We start from the raw sequence: 18,950 nt of genomic DNA, 5'->3' as shown, positions 1-18,950 counted from the left end.
AAAAGAATTATTGTAATCTCATATTTATTGGACTACAATAAAAAGTATTAAAATGTAAATATATTTAATATTTGAAGAGACATAAAATATTAAATATATTAAAAATAAAATTTTGAATATATTTCATTTAAAATTACAAATATTAATTTTAATATATATATTAATATTAATTTTAAATATATATTTAATATTTGATATATATAATATATATATATAAAGAGAGCTCTTTGACATATTACAGTCTAAAACATTCTGTCTCAAAACCGTCGCCGAGATCGCAATTACCTATGTACTTTTCAACCGTCACATTGATGTAATATTAAAAGAAAGAGTACAGACATGTGCACACATTGTACAATATCATGTGCTAATAATATAGTATGCGTTTTAATTACAATGACATAAGAGAAGCTTTTTCTTTGAGACTATATATATATATATATATGTATACAGACTATATATATATTATGCACAGAAAAAAAAAAGAGACCTTTTTATATGAGATGCTATTCGTGAATTTTGTGAATTAAAAGCAAACATAAGATATACAATTCTGTGTGTATTACGGTAATAAGTGATTGAATTGTAATTGCGTGTGTGTGTGTGTGTGTGTGTAGGTGTATGGGTGTGTGTGTAAAAAAACGATATTTTGCATTTTATTCTGAAGAATAAATCAGACAAAACCTAACATCTAAATGCAGGATTCATAGCACAAAACAAGCAGCTAAAAATATAAAAAGGTTGCTTTTTAGATTTTGTTAATAATTATATACAATCAGATCTTCTCTCACATATTTAATAAACGATTTATTTCTACAATCAAAATTTTTGCAGTGATCAGTAGAAAGTAATTACAGGATATATGTAATTAAAAAATATGTGTGTGCAATGATATGCAAAACAAAAGAAAAGTAATTTAATTTTAAAAAGGGGACGGTATTTCTAATCGCGTTCCTTATTATGTAAGATCGTTTTATTCATACACGAGCACATAATAAAAGTTTTATATGTGTAAATTTTCTAAAATATATTGAGAGTTTTCTTATTCTCTTGTATACGTCTGATAAACACTTCTACAATCTGAATAAAAGTTTGTTTTAGAATATTTCTTTTCTGTGTGAGATATAAAAAATTATTAAAAATTTTCATTTTGTACACAAAATCTGAGAATTGTTTGTACGTTATAAACATTATAGATCACGGTCTGAAATATGAGAACGGATTATGAAAAAACCGCCTTAAAAACTTTATGTTAAATTAAATTTATATTTAAAAAAATCATAAATTCATGCATATATCAATCAAATGTACATGAAAATATGACACTTGTTTTCATAAACAAGAATTTCGTTTTCATATCTGACCTGACTTATAAATTTTTATTTTGACTCATAGACACACGTGTTCTGCTTTCCTTATATATATATAATCTTATATAAAATTATACGATAACGAGTACTTATATTGCTGGTATTATGCTATGAATTCATCTCATTTGTTAGAAAGTAGACTGCAAAAAAAGTGAGAATGATAAATGTGTGTGTTATACAAATACAGTGTGTTGTAGAAGTGCGCATACGCGCGCGTGAAGAGTATTTAATTAAATAAAATCTAAAATTAGAGAAGAATATACTGGTCCCAATGAGACCAAAGCTTTAATTTACCTTAATGTCTATTCTAAGTTTCTACTGAATATACAAATACGACTATACATCATGCAATAATCATTGTGATTTAATCTAATTAATGTATGATATCACTATTTTCTTAAGTATATTATTTTATGCATATTTTTTTTTTGTTCGCGTGTGAATGTGCACGTCTTAAATTCTTATCATTACATATTTTATACTTTTACAGAAATATATATATATATGTATATATATATATATATATTCTTATACGCGAGAATGCTGTAGTGTGTGTGACAGAAAACATTTCTTAAGAATGCAGTATTTTTTTATTAAACATAGTTTTGTTAAATATCAGATTTTTAAGAAGACAAAATATAGCATTACAGGGCAAATGTACTTGCAGATGTATGTTTTTACTTTTGTTTTCTATATTCTTTATGAAATATTATTTAGAAATAAAATTATGTATATGTTCTCTTAAAGCAATGAAACGTAAATATATAAAAAAAATTATCTTGTAAATCTTCATAAATTTTATATTTTTCTCCCGAAAGCTAAATCTGCGTCTGTCGCTCAGATATCTATATTGTTCAATTGTATATGTATATTATCTTCTCTTTAAATATCACAATTGACAATTAGTCTTTAGCGTAAAATATTTTACTGGAATAGCAATTTCAAACTTGTATATATATAGGTAATAATTACGAAGAAGCAATATTCATCACGCAAAATGAAAATTATTTATGCACAACTTCGGCTTTTAGTCTGGCCGCAAGAGCTCTTCGTACTTGAAGTATCGAAGGGTCTATAGCTTGCGCTGCTTCCAATTCTTGTTTTCCTCTCATGGTTGCTTCGGCAACTACTCTGGCGGAACTCGGTCGAGTTTTGTTTTTTTCTAATTGTTGATTTCTAGCTTCTTTTTTCAGAGCCACAAGTTTATCTCGTCTGGCTTTCAGATATTCTTGTCTCTTTTTAATATCCTCTTCGCTCATCTGCAATTGCAATTAGTGAGATATATTTTTGCTCTCGATATTACTTGCACATTTTCGATATAAATGTTTTAGATCTCTTATTTTTATAAACAATTATTTGTGTATGTGTGTAATATTACATAGATCTATGTAAATTTAAAAGGAATACCTCATTTTCATCATTATCTTTTGTTGAAGTCGGTATTGGTTTGAGTGGTTCCGTCTTTCTGAGATGAAATTTAACTGACGGTTCTTTCTCAACGGAAACGGAGGTATATCCAACCTCTTCCGTTGATTCATCATCCGATGTATTTTGAGACGCGTCCTTCGAATTTCTTAGCGCTTCTTTCAACAATGCCCTTTCATTCTGATATTCGGCAGCTAAGCGCTCATGTTCAGCAATCAGAGTCTTGTCGGGAGCTATATTTGCTTCTTCCTCGCTCTCATCTTCCAATGCGTGCTTGCTGTGCATAAATATAAACAATTTATTTATTGTTATTTTTCTCTTTTCGTTCATTATAAGTAACTTGAAAATGCAACAGAACTAGAATATCTTTACATTATTTACTTTATCAAGTCTTCCATGACCAATTCATCGTCAATAAAGCCGTCTTCGTACATGAGAGAAGCAGGAGTGAGACCGAACTTTTGTTCGATCATATTTAACGCCTGTAGCTGGAGTTCCAAGTTCTTCTGTATCATCATTCTTTTGAATATCTCGTACTCGTTAGCCGCCCATATTTGTTCGAACAGATTCTATAAAAAAATTAATGATAAAAGTTATATTCATAAAAAAACTGAATTTGTTAATACAAAGTACAATCAAGTGTAGTGTATATTATTCCTGTTATTTCTACATTATTGTACGTGAATCTTAACACGTATTTTAAATATTAATTATATTCGTGACTTTTTGTTCTCATGAATATAAATTTTGAATGTACATAGAACAAAGTTTGTTTTACTGAATTTTGAAACAAATGTGAAATATAATTTAATAGTTATGTGTGCGGATATAATGATTATACTTGTTGAAATTGTATAGGAATCTTTGTATTTTTGTTAACGTTGCACGCATGTTCGAATTGTTCCGGTGTGATACCCATATCCTCCATGAAGCATCCTAGCAGCAAGTCAACCAAGTTTTTATATTCTTGATATATTTTTCGATATTCTTCGCAATCTTCGGTATTTGCCTCAAAAACTATAATACATTAAGTCAAATATATAATTATAACAACATAATATTTACAAAATATATTTCATGTTTTTATAATTGCAGAATGACAAAATCATCTTTACTGACTTTACGTTTCTAATGAGTGTACAAACCGATGGATCTCTCCTCAATGAAAGTCAGCAGAGGTGAGGACCAAATGGGGCCTTGCAAAAATCCAATTAAGGAATCGAATACCCAAGCACTGTCGTCTTTATCATTCATTTTGCCTCTTCTTCTTAACGCTCGAGCAATAAAAAAGTTATATCACACACGTCGAGTGTTTCTTTGTGCTCAACAAAAAATCACAAGTGTTCTTACCTTCCTAACTCTAAGTTGTAGTCATAGTTACGATAGGCAAAACATGCGGCATTAGAACAGTTTTGCGCCAATATTATTCGGATCGATATACAATAGTTACATGTTAGTTTCGGTCAATTGACAATTATAGATAACCGATATACCCAGAAAAATCAATATGCAACAACAATTCTGTGTCAGAAAATTTATGAAGACTATTATTTATTAAAGTGAAATATGTACAGTGTGCAAATCATTTGTATGTATAATTATCATTGATATTAATATATACATAGCGTTTTATAACTTTTATATCATATTTAAATTTTTAAAAAGTTTTAAATTTTACAAAAAAATAAATGTATGATATATAGATTTCAAAGGATTAGTGATTCATCAGATAAATTTCGTACAATAAAAAGATAAAATATAAATTTGTTATAAGAAAATAACATTGTGTGCAATGTTTTTTTGTTGCAATGGTTTTTTTTTTAATATTAACTAGAGACATTCGAGATCTTTTTTCGTGTCAAGTAAACATTTCATCGTGTATCTATTTAACATATAATGTTACTTTTTGGAACTCGGGTTCTTACAGAAATTTATTACTGATGTGGCCAAAATAATCTTTATTTTGATAAATCTAGCGCAATTGATGCCTAAAGATGAATTACTTATTTTGTCTCTCTTATATTATCGCTGCCTCATTTTTTGGTTACTTAGGCGACGAAGGCGTTGTCAATTTTCATTACAGCATGAAAATGCAATCCTTGCACCAAAGAGAAGTTACGTAGTCAAAGGTGGAAAGATGCCACTTCTGACAGTACGAATAGTAGTTCGCTAGTAGATGGCGTTTTCACCGTTGCATTTTTGTGCGCGCGTATATTTAAATAAATAAAGAAAAAATTTAATACACACTCACTTGTTCGAATACATGTGTGTGTGTATATGTATACGTATAATGGCATTATTTATATGGACATTATCAAGATTATTATACATTGCATCACATTTGAGACTAATGATCTGAGCGATAGATATTAAAAGACTGATAAGACGTGGAACGGTGTGGTGTGGAGAGGAGAAACGATTGGGACATCTGGATCACTCCTCCAAATCCAGGTCCCCCAATTCTTCTTCCAAACCTTCCAGATCCTCCTCCACGAATAGATTTTCATTAATGGTTACTGCTGCAGCACCATCTTCTATAGTTACTGTACAAAAAATTATATTATTTTAATCTCTCTCTCATTCAATATAGAAAAATATATATAATAGTATTATAATAAACACTTTGATATCGTCGTTTCTCTTGTAAGAAAGCAAGTAACTTTAAAATAATGAGACAATTTATGATTAATGACAATGACAAAACGATATGATTGCAATAATATTTTACATTATTCAGCTAATGTATTAATTATTACCTGTAGTATCTTCACTGTTTTTATCATCAACTTCGTTTGCCTTTAACCGATCTACAGCGGCCACGGTGATACCTTTAGTATCAGTCTCACTAACTTCAAATGCGAGACGTTCCGTGTCAAGTTCTCTATATTCTACATCTTCAAAATCATCCTCTTCACGAGCATAACTAGATATCGCTTCATCACCTTCATCGATACCTGCGACAATTAAAAATAAAATAAACTTTACTGATATGAGATAAAATTTTTGCAAACTGTGTCTTAAACGAGATCGCACCATCTCCTGTCGCGAGATCTGGATTGAAGTAAAACATTTCTCTTCCGGATATGCCAACTTGACGACCAGCTTTATAATCGTTTCTTTTCTTCTCTTCATCTTTAATTGCTTGCTCCTGTTTTTCTTTTACCTTTCTCTTTTTCCAAGCCAAGAATGTCTCCAGTGTTATCTTAGTCTGTTAACATTTTTTTAATAAATAAAAAACAATGCTACATATATACAATACTGTGTACATACAACTTTTCTTACAAAATCTATTTTCCAACAGATTATTATATTATGTTATGTTAATAGACATTTATTTTATTTTATACCTGATTAGGTCCCAAGTTAGCTCTTTCCTTTTCGATTAAATCTTCTAAGGAAATTTCATCTTTTTTTTCTTCTTTCTTTTTATCTTTTTTCAAAACAAATCCAGGAGGTAAAGCATGCCTATAAATGCATTTTTGACCAGATGGACATTCCCAAAACCAACCATACTTTGCCTTCTCCACTGCTTCTAAGAAATGTTTGCAGATCTAAGAAAAAACAGTTTCTCACATTTTCTTAACAGTTTTCAATATTTTCTATAATACATTTATGTATGTTGTGGTCAGATTATTTATATAACTTACAATATCGGTAGTTGGACGATTACCACTACCATGTTTTTTCTCTACTACTTCTTTCAGTTTATCCTCATCCCACTTATCCATTGTATCCATCTCTTTGTCATCATCATCTCTCATATCACAATATAAAGAACGCTTTTCAGCTTTTCTTTCGATGCTCAAGTCATGAGAGAATTTACACTTATCTCCCTTTGTACATTGCCCCTGCTTGAAAAAAGCACACACAACAGATTTGGGATCTATACCTGCAAATTGCATTTTGCTGATGTTATTTCTCTGCTTGAAAGTGACATCTATATAGATCTAACAGCGTCTTTTACATTAAAATTGTTATTCAACCTTTATCTATCTTTTGTGTTTGAACAGGTTTAAAAATAAGTGCTAGTTCTTTTTGTTCCTTCAACTTCTTCTCTTTTTCCAACTTTTTGGCATTAGGATCTTCGAGTTTGCGTGGATTTACTCCCCCTGACTTTACTTGTTTTTCCACTTGCTGAATAAACTTCTGCTGCTTGGCACCTTTTTTGTTTTTTATACCGAACGTTTTGTCCTTAAAAAGTTTTTAGACAAATTACACACATATTTTATATATACATGCGTATTAAAAAAAAAAAAAAAAAAATCTGTCAGTAGATTCAGACCTATTTGTAAAGACAACATGTGGAATTCCGATATTTTTGGTTAGTTGCAAAATTCCGTCTTACCTCGATGACTTTTTCTTTTTTTTTCTGTTCGGCTTTTTTGCTCGGTGCCGGCGCTTTCTTCGGCGGCATTTTTTTAATTGAAGTTTCTGTGCGTGTCAATAGATAAACATGTAAAATCTTAACAGAAATCTCAAAGCGAGAGCTCCATCTTATGCTGGACTTTTTGGAGATGAAATACCCTGAACATTAATCCTTCTAATTTTTCTCACTAGACAGTGTAATCATCTTTACGCAAAACTAAACAAAACGTTCCTAGAAAATCACATTGATTATGATTAATATTATAAATCATAGGAATAATTCTAATTAACAACAAACAAAAGATATCAAATGTTCTTGTTAAAATTACTTATTTGACCTTGACTTTTTCTGACTGTCTGTTCAATATTATTATTATTTTTTAGTAGTTTTTATGCTTCTCTGTGAATATTCTTCAAGTTGCACTCTTGGATCACTAGTTCCACGAACTGTTGCATATTTTGGGTGCGGTCACATGCATTTAAAAAAAAATCGCAAATAAACAAACGATTTTACTCCGAGTTTAACAATCTTGATGCGAGACATAATTTCACAAAACGGAATCATCGTGATTGATTGATTCCCCACCACAACTTGTTTTACAAGAAATAAGTCTATATACCATAAAAATGGGCCAATTGCAATCGTTTATATTCGAAAATGGCAGCCTTGTGTTTCGAAAATTCGTAATATGATTGGTTAATTTTCGTGTCTTGTTTCACGGCAATTTGTGTGTGAAGGCCTTTACTACGCTTCACCACGCCACGTTAGTAACATTAGGACACGCTGTCCTTTCTTTTGTGAACGTTGTATAAGTGCGGTTAGATCGGGATTTAATTTACCGAAAAATTAATATATCTGCAAACCGCCACGATGGCGAAATTTGATTTAACGTCTCGTATAGGACAATATCTCGACCGCCACTTAGTATTTCCTTTGCTGGAATTTTTGTCAGCGAAACAGGTGCGATGTGAAAATTCAGGCGCCGCAAATACCGCATTGAAGTTTTGGTTATGTCACGTGCAATCTGTTTCAGATTTACGACGAGGATGAGTTACTGCAAGCTAAGCTCGATATTCTCAGCAAAACCAACATGATCGACTACACTATCGACATTAGAAAACAGTTGTATCCGAATGTAGAAGTACCGGAGGTTTGTTTTATTGCATTCTGTACATATGTGTGTATGTGTGTACGTGTATGTGTATAGTAGAGTCCCATATCGTGTGCAGTCAAGAAAAATAATATAGTAATAAGCGATGGTATTATCGGTAATCGCGTCTATGATCTTGGACCACTGACAGAGGCTGGAAGAAAATGATACGCAGTAGCAAAAGATAATCAGAAAATACTTCCTTAGATCGCGCATGATATGGTGTTCTCTGTATTGTGCTACCTTATTAGCGTTTGACAGTTTATGACAGAGAATTATACACATGTATATATACACATATTATATATATATATACAATTAGAATCAACTACTAACTAACTAGTAATAATTATTTGTTGCAGGAGATAAAAGCCAGACGTGCTGATGTTCTTCAGGAACTACAGTCGCTACAAAATAACGTTTCCGTAGTTATAGCTCTTATGAATAATGAGGAAGTTATGAAGAAGATGGAAAATATGCGTGATTCTAAAGCGTTGAATAATTATCTTACTCAGGAATCTGATGTAAGTAGATTAAGCTGTGTTAAAATCATTTCATCTAATATTTTAACTGAACTTGTAAACTGTTGTGAGCAAAAGTTTGATCTTAGAGATTTTGTGATGTGATTTTATTTGTGTGTTACAGTTTAGGGTAGAAATGATGGATAGTTTTGTAAAGCTTGCCAAGTATCGTTATGAATGTGGCAATTATTCTGTCTCTACATCGTATTTATACTTCTACATGTTAATCATGCCACCTACTGATAAGGTATGTTTATGTACATATGTAATTAAGAAATGTCAGAGTAAATAATACACTTAAATAAAAAACATTTTTTTTAGAACTATTTAAATGTTTTATGGGGAAAATTAGCATCAGAGATTCTTGTACAAAATTGGGAAACAGCATTGGAAGATGTAAACAAATTACGAGAGTACATTGATAGTAATGTTATTGGCAATTCATTACAAGTATTGCAACAGCGCACATGGCTCATTCATTGGAGCTTATTTGTATTTTTCAATCACGTGAAGGGGAGAGATCTCATTATCGAGATGTTCCTCTATCGACCGCAGTATGTATTTTAAAAAAGAATTTAATAATATACATATAAGTAGTAAGAGAGTATATAATATTTGAAACACACACACACATATTGTTACAGTTACTTGAATGCTATTCAAACAATGTGTCCGCATATACTGCGTTACTTAGCCGCCGCAGTTATTGTCAATCGTTCTAGACGGTCTATTTTGAAGGATCTTGTGAAAGTGATACAACAGGTTAAAAATCCAAATAAAAATTATACTTGTCAAACTTCTTGCTGCTTGAGAAATATTAAACCAAACACTTTGTTTTGCGTACACACAGGAGTCTTACACGTATCGAGACCCAATCACAGAATTTCTCGAACACTTGTATGTTAATTTCGATTTTGATGGAGCCCGACAGAAGTTACAAGAGTGTCAGACTGTTGTCTTTAACGATTTTTTCCTAATTGCTTTACTAAATGAATTCGTGGAAAACGCTCGATTAATGATTTTCGAAACGTTCTGCAGAATTCATCAGTGCATAAGTATTCAGTACGAAACCTGTAGTTTTTGCACTTTTGTAATTGAAATAAGCAGAGAAACGCTTATTTTTCTTACTTTTTTACATCATTTATAGAATGCTTGCGGAAAAACTGAATATGAAGGCGGATGTGGCGGAATGTTGGATCGTGAACTTGATCCGTAACGCGCGTTTAGACGCCAAGATCGATAGCAAGTTGGGACATGTAGTAATGGGAGGTCAACCGGCGTCACCGTATCAGCAACTGGTCGAAAAGATTGAGACCTTGAGTGTACGAAGCGAGGCATTAGAGAATCTAATCGAGAGAAAATTGAAAGCGAAAAATCAAGACCCAGTAAGTATAGTGTGGAACTAACCGAGGTTAGTATCATTTATAATATATGTGCGCGCACAGTATCACACACATTTATTTCACACATAACACGCTGTGGAAAAAGATTTTGTACATGTAAAGAGATGGAACTAAATTGCGCGAATCGCGCGTATAAATCTCCCACCTTAAACTATACATACGCATATCAAGTGACACTTACACACTATTATACAAATGATCATGTATACTTAGAACGTAAAGATTACTCACTCAAGTTTTGCTTCTAATTTATCTATTGTGTGTCTGATATGTATATTTTAATATGTTATTTTAAGGCATGGTTCTCTCGCTTATCATCTTTGTAAATTTAAGGTATTGAATAAATATCTTGTTGCTTTGTATCTCATTTATATATTAAAGCTCAGGTATTTTTATTACTTTTTTTTTTCAATATTTTTTGTCATTACTTATATGATCACTTTAAAAGCATGACAAATTTTATACATTTTTTATTCTATATAAATATCACGAATAATTTTGTTTCAGTATCAACATTCATGGAATTTAGATTTGTGACATCTGGATACAACGTGGAGAAGCAATGGGCAAAAAAAAGCTTCGGATCTGTGAAGCAACCATGTAACTTCTCCCGAATACGAAAGGAAAGGATGATAATGAAAATTACATTTGGATACGGCATGAAATGAATGTATTTTTATTCAATAGTCAAAATCGATACTATACAAACAAATATGACAAACCATTTTTTTGTGTAAAAAGAGACTGTCGCATTTCTATTTATTATACATGATGTTTATCGCGTAATCTTCTTTTAAAAACCGTCAATTTTGTCTATTTCTCTCTATCATCGAAAATGACAGATTTATAAATATAATTAGTTGATGTGAAATATATATCATTTCTTCCTGCTTAATCCACTTCTAATTGGATTAACGATGATACTTGATCGGAGATTTTTTACGAAGCGTGTCTATAAATACACATAAGTTTTGGAGGTAAATAAGGATTTTTGTATATTACAACTTACATTCATATCTATTCTGTAAAATTTTACTGTATTTCGTGCAAAAAGAGAAATATACAGTATTTCGTGAAAAAACTAAATAGAAATAGCAAATGAAGGTTTATTGCAACATTATTTAGTAACGAATGGGTTTTGAGTACGGACACTATCGAGAATCTATCGATAGACGATAAGCCGATTAAGTTAGGCTTTTAGTGAACAAACACTTGTAACTAGTGTTAAGAATCACATGATTTCTCAGTAGTTGACAAAATTTCATTTGTGCTTTGGAGATTTGTTATATAAGGAGAGACAAAATTACATCCTATATATGCATTACGATCGATACAATATGTCAGAACAGTTCTCCAAAGGGGATCTAAAACAAGTAAATTGGGATTTCCTAGAATAATAAGCAGTGCCTGAGCACGAGTGATTGCAACGTTAAGTCTTCTGGGTGAAGCGACAAATCCTAGAGCGTGTTTGATGTCGTTGTCGATTAAGTCCTGACACGATCTGACAACCGAGAGAATAATCACTTTTCTTTCTTGACCTTGAAATCCTTCCACACTGCTGATTTTCGGTAATTTAACATCTAACTCCGTCAACAAATCTCTGATTTGGAATACCTTAATTCAGAGAATCGAGTTTTATCAAGAAGAATATTAAGAAAATATTTGACTTTTTTTTATAGATAATTTGTGTTTGTGTGTAGCGCGTACATGTGTCTAGAATGACTTAAAATATACCTGTTTCTGATAAGGAGTTATGATTCCAATATCATCTGGCTCAAGCCCATATTTATACAACTTTAATAAATAAATATATGCTTGTGTTGCTTCTTCGGGATTGTACCAACTTGGACTATCAACATCTTTGCAGTTCTGACCATTGACACCATGGAAGATTATGGCCGGTGGTAATCCATCTCTCTCGGGTAGTTCTGCTCTCAGAATTTTCAATAATTTAGCTTCCTTGCTCGTTTCAGGCGATATCTAAATATTGTGATCGAACAAACTATAGTTGATTGTTGGATGACTTGAGAGAGAGGAAAGGTCTAAATAATAGTTGTACATACGTGAGGTTGTAATTCTGAATCATAAAACATCAAGTTTGGCAATTCTAGTATCTCTGGCAAGCTTCGATAGTTCACAATGAGTTTCGTGACAAGTCTGGGATCGTAGCCACTTTCAAATCCTTCAGGATCCTTTTGGTAAGGGAATTGATGCAATAATCTCGACAGGAAAGATTCGCCTAATCCAAAATATTTCGCAAACTTGCTCAGTACAACGGGCCCGAGTTGCATAGGATCACCCGCAAGTATAACTTGGCCGCTGCTGGAATGAATGAAATTCAGCGGAATCAAGATCTCCGGCTCGGTTGCTTGACCCGCTTCGTCGATCAAAACGTGCGAAAAATGATCACGTGGAAAAGACATGTGGTGTAATATTCCCACCGCAGCGCACGTGCCGATAGTGATTCTGTGACGACCCAGAACGGACATAGTGCAGTTCAATCTCGGTCCGTTCTCGTTATAAATCTGACTATTATTCTTACATATATCCATTTCAGCCGTAGCACAATAAGGTAATAATATTTCGGGAATAACATCGCTATCCAAACAATGATGAGCTATCAGTCGAACCTATGTACAAACGACAATAAATAAATGTAAATTTAAATTAAAGCTGAAATCAGATTATTTAATCTATGATCTTAACTCTTCAGATTTTTGTTTTAAATTATTATTTAGCAAGAAATGTACACATATAAATATGCATATATGTATGTAGATTTATGAAAAAGAATCATACCAGATCACCAGGTTTAAGTACATTGGCATCCAGCAATCGTTCCGCTATTAAATTTGCTGAACTGTTTGATGGTGTTGCCACAAGAAGTCTGCTTTCAGGTATCTCAATCAGAATTTGTAAAATTGTTTCGCAAAGAGTCACTGTTTTTCCAGTTCCAGGTGGACCAAATATTACATAGGGAAACGGGCGTGCCACTCCTTTCAATATGTTTTTCACAGCTTCTTTTTGATAATAATTCAGTTTTTTGTTAAACCATTTTAATTTCCGTTTCTTTAATGCAATAATATTCTGTTTTTGTTCATCATTAATCTGAGTAACTGATTCGTCTATTTCCCTCGATATTGTGGTATTAATTTTATTTTCATCAGTGTTCTTTGTTGGATTTGTTTTAAAATTCTGGCTTGTGTCTATTTGTGCCGTTGTTCTTGCTTCACCAACTGATGGTTTAATAGGTTTAACATGGAAAAGCCTTTCCGCTACCGACACTCTTGAAGATTTGGTTGTACTGTCAAAGCTTGTATCATCGAAAGACGTAATACTATTACAGGAATCGGAATTGCTAGAAGATATAGATTCGGTATGCTTACGACGAATCCGTCTACAAGTGGATCTTTCTTCGGTCTCGTATTCGTCAAAGTACACTTGTGGTTCTTTTTGTGATATTTTGGTAGGAAATAGAAAATCAGATCCGAGACGATTCATAGCTAAATTGATAGCGTTATGACAACGGTGAATAGTGGTCATTGAACAGCTAAAGGTCACGTGACAATTCTCACTGTGATATTCTTGATGAAATCTTTCGTTAAATTTGAGAAAGATGTCGGTACCCGTAATTTTGTGAATGTAGCCTTCATATTTTAATTTCCCTATTACACACATATTAACACAAATTAGAAACATATAAATAACAATATTTGTTGTTTTCATAGTTAAAACTAATATTAAAACAATTATACATAATTTCTCTAATTGTACATACATAATTTCCTTATTTACTCATGCACAAAATTTTATACAAATTTGTATATAAAGAAGTTTACTTCAAAACTACATATTTGTTAAGATCTTATTAGTAACATTATACCTTTAGAGCTGTCCCACTGAAAAGATACTATCACTTTATCACCAACAAGCAAAGAAGGTCGTTTTTCGGTTAATCCTGGCACTTGAAGTGACAGATACTCCCCGTATCGTCGCAAAACTACATTTTCCATGTTATATTGTTGTATATTAAGTACTTGAGCTATTTCTTCCAGATATAGCAACGTATGGAAACGTTCTCTGTATGTTTCGTAAGTGAGCGGTTTTCGAAGACAAGCTATTTGATCTTCAACAGCAGTTATACATTCCATATCTGAGCTTATATCCTTCATAATCTTCAAAACTGCGTCCCAGATATATCGGGGTACTTTAAACACTCCAGCTCGCATTGCCGTAAACTTAGGTGGTGTGTATGGCTTTATACCAGGAATATATGTAGTTTGGCTTAGCTCATCCAAATCAAACAAATTAATTTTCGTGTTATTTCTTTGCGCAACAGATTCCGTTTTTTTTGAAATAGTTTTTGCATTAACAGTTATGTGAAACAATCTACCGATTTCGAAGTCCTCGAATTTGAAAATGAACACTTCCTCGGATATACCAACAAATTTTGCCTCACACTTGAAGGTGTACGTAACACTTTCCGAGGGATTTATTACTGTACTAGTATTTACATTTGCCGGTGACACTAGTGACACTTGAGACAACGTTTTCTGCGACATAAAAACTCCACCTTGCAATACACGAGAACAAGTGCCAGTATTTTTTATCAAAACCTCCAAAGTACTCTCGTTTTGTATATCTAAATTAAATTTCAACTCATCATCTATAATGATGTCATTTTTGTTATTGAGTAAATCACCGCAATCTGATGAAATCGAAAAAAGATTGTTGTTGACCGACAACGGAATAGACTTCTTGGAAAGCTGAAAAAAATTTAAAAATAAAATAAAAATTTTAGAAATTTATTACGTATTAATACATAATGTGTGCGAGAGTATTTTTATGATAAATAAAAAAATCCTTGCCTCCAACATTGGAATTACAGTTATAGATCTCCAGCTGTACAGCCCTTGATCACTTTCTGTGCTGTAACTCTGTATTTTGTCGCCAACGTGAGGAATATAACCAGGCTCACATGCATTTTTATGAAATATCACATTCTTATCAATTACTCCAACTCCTCTTTCTGAATTATATTGTGATATCACACCGACATGTTCATAAGACCGTAATGGCTTGATCCTATCTACTTCTAAGATTTCCCCACTCAAATCCGTAGAATTATCATCCAGTTGTACCAAAGACTCTAATGTCAACCAATCTCCAACTAGTGGAATGAAGTTGGCTTCTACCTTACTCAAGTCAATGCGAATATTATTTGGTTCGACTATGGCATATCGACCTTCACGTTTTGTCACTTTGGCAATTACATTTCTTGATATCATAGGATTGTGGATCACATTAGTTTTTATTAATTGATTTTCATTATCCCAGGATGTTTCATTTATCACAGAAATAATTTTCTTTACTTTTGGCTCACCATTTGAATCGCGCAAATACAACATGTAATAAACTTTATCGCCTACTTTCAGATTGTGAGTGAGATCATTTTCATATGTGTAGCAATCATCAATGAGAACATAATTTGTGGAAACAAGAGTGATAACTCCTGTTTTATAGTAACTTCCTGCTTCGTTTAATAAATCTTCTACACCTATATCATCCTCTCCTTCTTCCTCATTTGTACTCTTTATACGAGATATTATTTCATCTATGTCTTCTTCAGTCTTTGAATATGCATATTTAAGAGCATACTGAATTCCATTGTAGATTAACGACAACATATTAGCTTCTTTGACTCGTATTTAAGTATCTGCAAAATAGAATAAAAACAAAAATTAATATTTAAAACTATTTGCTTGATAAAAATAATTCATATTGAGAAGAAGAAAAAGGAGTCAAGCATCAAAAACACTTGGGATACAACGTAAAAGAATTATAATTGGCGTTATACCGATCTATAGGCTGATATCTCCACTCCGTTGCCTTAAGATAGTCAAGTTCCTTTCGTAACGACTGAACACGCTTGGTGTGCAGTTCCTTCAGGAATCGTTTGCGCTGTTTCTGCTCCTGTAATTCTGTTCTCATCTGATTTAAGATCTTAGATGTTTGAGTGGTACTGGGGTTTAGCTCCGAGTCTTGGGATTCCGACGCTCTCTGACCACTTGAGTGCCCTAATGTATTTGGTGATAGAGTGGACGAATTCATAATTCGACGCGCGTATTCGTCTTAAAAAAATCTTTGTCACATGTACGTTTGCATGTTTATAACCTAGTTTGCAAGCAAGACTGTACACTAGATGCGTAATTCGCTGTTTGGTAAAACCAGTTAAATAAAATATTTCACATCACATAACGCGAAGTGTACGAAATATCTATGTATTTAAGTAAAAATACAATTTCTATAGCAGAGAGAACGGTAAGTTAAATGTTCACTCGAATCGAAACTACGTCATTCTTTTTTAAATTCACGGCCCTGTTCGGACGAATACGAAATTAAATTGCAAATTGACATTGATTGGAATCTAACCAATCAGAACAAAAGAAACAAAAATCTCAAGTTTAGTGAATTCTATTCTGATTGGTCAAATTCTAACGTAATCGCAATCTCATATTCGTGTGATAGAACTTCACATGTGTATTATTGCTAATATATACGTCCTACAAACAATATAATACAAATGATGTACATATAAGAGATGTCAGAAATAACGCATGAAAATCAAACTCAACCAAGGCCGCGCGCTCGAGGTCAGTGACCCTCCCCACCAAAGCCGCGCGGCCGAGGTCAGTGACCCCCCCCCACCAAGGCCGCGCGGCCGAGGTCAGTGCCCTGTCAAGGCCGCGCGGCCGAGGTCAGTGCCCCGTCAAGGCCGCGCGGCCGGGTCAGTGACCCCGCCAAGGCCGCGCGGCCGAGGTCAGTGACATTACTGTAGTATGTATATAATACATATAATACAATATAAAGTATAATATTATAAATATATAATAAATTATATGTATATATATAATATGTATTATTTAATGTTATATATAATATAAATTACAGTCACGTTATTTTCACGTGTTGTTTTTCTACTTTTTCCTGTCATGTGACTTTAGTTACGTTTTTAATTTTTTCTACATATACGACGAACTGTCTCAAAATCGCTTTTCATTATTTACTCTCGATCTTACCGATTCGATTCGATTCGATCAACCAACTAATATAGGATATGTAATGTAATATGTAATTTTCAAGTAACTTTAACGAGTGCAAAATGACGTTTTCGGCACATCGTGCTTTGCAAAATTTTTGTAACATGTACAAGTGAGTGAAAAAAAATTACAACATGACGAAAGCACAAATTAAGAGAGTCCTTTCGAGAGAGTTTTTGAAAACATCACGTTTGCAATTGCAAAAGCCATTCGGTTTCTGTTGCGAGGAAAAGAATCAAGATCCTGAAAAACGCTATGATATGCGAAATCCGCCCTTTAAATCATCCATGACGAATGTGATTGTGAACAGCGGTGGACCTGGTGTGAAGTTTCGCGTTCAGAACATTGATCGACTGCCGTATCCGATTCAACGTAGTAGAACTCTCGAGATCAAGGGCAAAGCTTATCTAGGACGTTGCAAACGTTGTCGAGGTCCTTTGCGATGGTATCTGGAGGATGAAATCGCATTTGCGCGTGAATTTATTCTCAAACAGAAACGAGATAATTACAATGCAAGAATGAAAAAAAATCTTATGATCGCTAAGCAAAAGGGTGATACATCTTTATGATAAATTTTTTATAATAGTTTTAAGATTTTTTGTATGTGACATGTAATATATGTTTGTCTACGAAAGAACAGAAATAAAGATTTTTTTATTGATAGTAAAATATAAAATTTAGTCGATTGCCTATTAATATCTTCTTAATTATGACTGCAAATTACAATTCTCATTTTTTATCATATCTGATGTTTAATTTACTTGAATTTTTTTTTGGATGTAGCGAAGAGAAGAACTCAGAATCATATTAAAAAAGATTGCTACAAAAAAGTGTTACAAAAAACGGCTCTAAAGAGAGGATATGCAAAATAATCGATAATTGTTTTAATCTGGTGTACTATTGATGCTCCAGACATAAAAAATTATTATAAAAATTGAAATAAGAATAAATCAATGTTTTAAAAAAAGAAATATAAGATAAGTTTTATATTTTTATAAGCTAAGATTTTCTATTTACATACACATAATTAAATATATGTAGATAGAAGCAAACCACACACAATGAAATATTGAGAAATGTTTATTAGAAAATATATTTTAATATATAGAATATAAATCGTTTTATACAGTGTTTTATTTATTTTAACGCAATATATATGTTAATGTACATAGAATTATAATATAGAAATACTTAAATTATAAGCTATAACTATATAGAAGACTAAACCTATTTTAGTATTTTATATGGCAAAATTAAAGTAAATTTAAATTTACACTTCATCAAATAAATCTAATATATGTGGAAAATGTGTATAACACTGATAGTTATGACACAGTCTATTTTTTCTTATTTTTATTTTTTTTGAAAAGTCATGCACAGGTAATTTATCCCGTGTCCAAGTCTTCGTAAATCATACATCGTTTTTTTACAAACAATATTATAATCAAATTTTAAATTTTGTACAATCACGTTGTGCACATATTATATAACAGTAAGAACAATTTTGTGTATTTTGCCGACACATACATACACATACATATATATATACATATACTATTTACATGTATATGCATAACATATATTATGTATGTAAGTACTTCAACAATATCAACTG

General features: G+C 32.2%; 5 protein-coding genes across 8 annotated transcripts; 2 read left to right on the top strand and 3 right to left on the bottom strand.

Annotated features, from left to right (window-relative positions):
- Positions 1–155: 155 nt before the first annotated feature.
- LOC109857513 (cilia- and flagella-associated protein 36) lies at positions 156–4,321 on the bottom strand. 2 transcript variants are annotated; one of them, XM_020433861.1, is made up of 6 exons: positions 4,146–4,321; positions 3,941–4,062; positions 3,637–3,812; positions 3,177–3,364; positions 2,778–3,072; positions 156–2,629 (listed from the first exon to the last, which is right to left on the bottom strand). In XM_020433861.1, the coding sequence occupies exons 2-6, from the start codon at positions 4,047–4,049 to the stop codon at positions 2,375–2,377; spliced, it is 1,023 nt and encodes a 340-aa protein (XP_020289450.1). In that variant the 5' UTR covers positions 4,050–4,062; positions 4,146–4,321; the 3' UTR covers positions 156–2,374. The 2 variants fall into 2 exon arrangements, with proteins under 2 accessions (XP_020289450.1, XP_020289451.1); XM_020433862.1 differs by having other exon boundaries at positions 3,941–4,059.
- A 266-nt stretch (positions 4,322–4,587) lies between these two features.
- LOC109857512 (zinc finger CCCH domain-containing protein 15 homolog) lies at positions 4,588–7,402 on the bottom strand. Its single transcript, XM_020433860.1, has 7 exons — positions 7,141–7,402; positions 6,779–6,986; positions 6,443–6,684; positions 6,143–6,346; positions 5,829–6,003; positions 5,552–5,749; positions 4,588–5,338 (listed from the first exon to the last, which is right to left on the bottom strand). Exons 1-7 carry the CDS (start codon positions 7,207–7,209, stop codon positions 5,229–5,231), a joined length of 1,206 nt encoding a protein of 401 aa, XP_020289449.1. The 5' UTR covers positions 7,210–7,402; the 3' UTR covers positions 4,588–5,228.
- A 524-nt stretch (positions 7,403–7,926) lies between these two features.
- On the top strand, positions 7,927–11,106 carry LOC109857511 (eukaryotic translation initiation factor 3 subunit E). Of its 3 annotated transcripts, XM_020433858.1 has the most exons (10): positions 7,927–8,121; positions 8,195–8,311; positions 8,674–8,835; positions 8,957–9,079; positions 9,154–9,386; positions 9,477–9,594; positions 9,683–9,894; positions 9,980–10,217; positions 10,532–10,568; positions 10,743–10,979. In XM_020433858.1, exons 1-9 carry the CDS (start codon positions 8,032–8,034, stop codon positions 10,559–10,561), a joined length of 1,323 nt encoding a protein of 440 aa, XP_020289447.1. In that variant the 5' UTR covers positions 7,927–8,031; the 3' UTR covers positions 10,562–10,568; positions 10,743–10,979. The 3 variants fall into 3 exon arrangements, with proteins under 3 accessions (XP_020289447.1, XP_020289445.1, XP_020289448.1); XM_020433856.1 differs by lacking the exon at positions 10,532–10,568 and having other exon boundaries at positions 7,928–8,121; positions 10,743–11,106; XM_020433859.1 differs by lacking the exon at positions 10,532–10,568 and having other exon boundaries at positions 7,928–8,121; positions 9,980–10,243; positions 10,743–11,106.
- Positions 10,807–16,183, bottom strand: LOC109857510 (probable RNA helicase armi). The gene is made up of 7 exons (XM_020433855.1): positions 16,093–16,183; positions 15,104–15,951; positions 14,119–15,001; positions 13,035–13,900; positions 12,299–12,865; positions 11,970–12,215; positions 10,807–11,849 (listed from the first exon to the last, which is right to left on the bottom strand). Exons 2-7 carry the CDS (start codon positions 15,920–15,922, stop codon positions 11,460–11,462), a joined length of 3,771 nt encoding a protein of 1,256 aa, XP_020289444.1. The 5' UTR covers positions 15,923–15,951; positions 16,093–16,183; the 3' UTR covers positions 10,807–11,459.
- Positions 16,184–17,372: 1,189 nt separating this feature from the next.
- On the top strand, positions 17,373–18,218 carry LOC109857500. Its single transcript, XM_020433843.1, has 2 exons — positions 17,373–17,887; positions 18,119–18,218. Exons 1-2 carry the CDS (start codon positions 17,470–17,472, stop codon positions 18,205–18,207), a joined length of 507 nt encoding a protein of 168 aa, XP_020289432.1. The 5' UTR covers positions 17,373–17,469; the 3' UTR covers positions 18,208–18,218.
- The last annotated feature ends 732 nt before the right edge of the window (positions 18,219–18,950 follow it).

Source organism: Pseudomyrmex gracilis, unplaced genomic scaffold (genome assembly GCF_002006095.1).
Source record: "Pseudomyrmex gracilis isolate BER0280 unplaced genomic scaffold, ASM200609v1 scaffold_161, whole genome shotgun sequence".
Lineage (NCBI taxonomy): Eukaryota > Metazoa > Arthropoda > Insecta > Hymenoptera > Formicidae > Pseudomyrmex > Pseudomyrmex gracilis.
Note: the sequence above shows the minus strand (reverse complement) of the source record. Positions and strands in the feature narration are given on the sequence as shown.

What these genes read in the sequence shown, in the direction of transcription:
- LOC109857513 (XM_020433861.1), bottom strand. Translation starts at nt 4,049, where the DNA reads ATGAATGATAAAGACGACAGTGCTTGGGTATTCGATTCCTTAATTGGA. An exon ending in CATTGAGGAGAGATCCATCG is followed by an intron (nt 3,813 to 3,940) that starts GTTTGTACACTC and finishes AATGTATTATAG; the next exon opens with TTTTTGAGGCAAATACCGAA. An exon ending in TTCCTATACAATTTCAACAA is followed by an intron (nt 3,365 to 3,636) that starts GTATAATCATTA and finishes ATTTTTTTATAG; the next exon opens with AATCTGTTCGAACAAATATG.
- LOC109857512 (XM_020433860.1), bottom strand. Translation starts at nt 7,209, where the DNA reads ATGCCGCCGAAGAAAGCGCCGGCACCGAGCAAAAAAGCCGAACAGAAA. An exon ending in AACACAAAAGATAGATAAAG is followed by an intron (nt 6,685 to 6,778) that starts GTTGAATAACAA and finishes TGCAATTTGCAG; the next exon opens with GTATAGATCCCAAATCTGTT. An exon ending in CTAACTTGGGACCTAATCAG is followed by an intron (nt 6,004 to 6,142) that starts GTATAAAATAAA and finishes AAATGTTAACAG; the next exon opens with ACTAAGATAACACTGGAGAC.
- LOC109857511 (XM_020433856.1), top strand. Translation starts at nt 8,032, where the DNA reads ATGGCGAAATTTGATTTAACGTCTCGTATAGGACAATATCTCGACCGC. An exon ending in TCATGCCACCTACTGATAAG is followed by an intron (nt 9,080 to 9,153) that starts GTATGTTTATGT and finishes CATTTTTTTTAG; the next exon opens with AACTATTTAAATGTTTTATG. An exon ending in AAGCGAAAAATCAAGACCCA is followed by an intron (nt 10,218 to 10,742) that starts GTAAGTATAGTG and finishes ATTTTGTTTCAG; the next exon opens with TATCAACATTCATGGAATTT.
- LOC109857510 (XM_020433855.1), bottom strand. Translation starts at nt 15,922, where the DNA reads ATGTTGTCGTTAATCTACAATGGAATTCAGTATGCTCTTAAATATGCA. An exon ending in TCAGTGGGACAGCTCTAAAG is followed by an intron (nt 13,901 to 14,118) that starts GTATAATGTTAC and finishes TGTGTGTAATAG; the next exon opens with GGAAATTAAAATATGAAGGC. An exon ending in ATTCAGAATTACAACCTCAC is followed by an intron (nt 12,216 to 12,298) that starts GTATGTACAACT and finishes CACAATATTTAG; the next exon opens with ATATCGCCTGAAACGAGCAA.
- LOC109857500 (XM_020433843.1), top strand. Translation starts at nt 17,470, where the DNA reads ATGACGAAAGCACAAATTAAGAGAGTCCTTTCGAGAGAGTTTTTGAAA. An exon ending in TATGATCGCTAAGCAAAAGG is followed by an intron (nt 17,888 to 18,118) that starts GTGATACATCTT and finishes TTTTGGATGTAG; the next exon opens with CGAAGAGAAGAACTCAGAAT.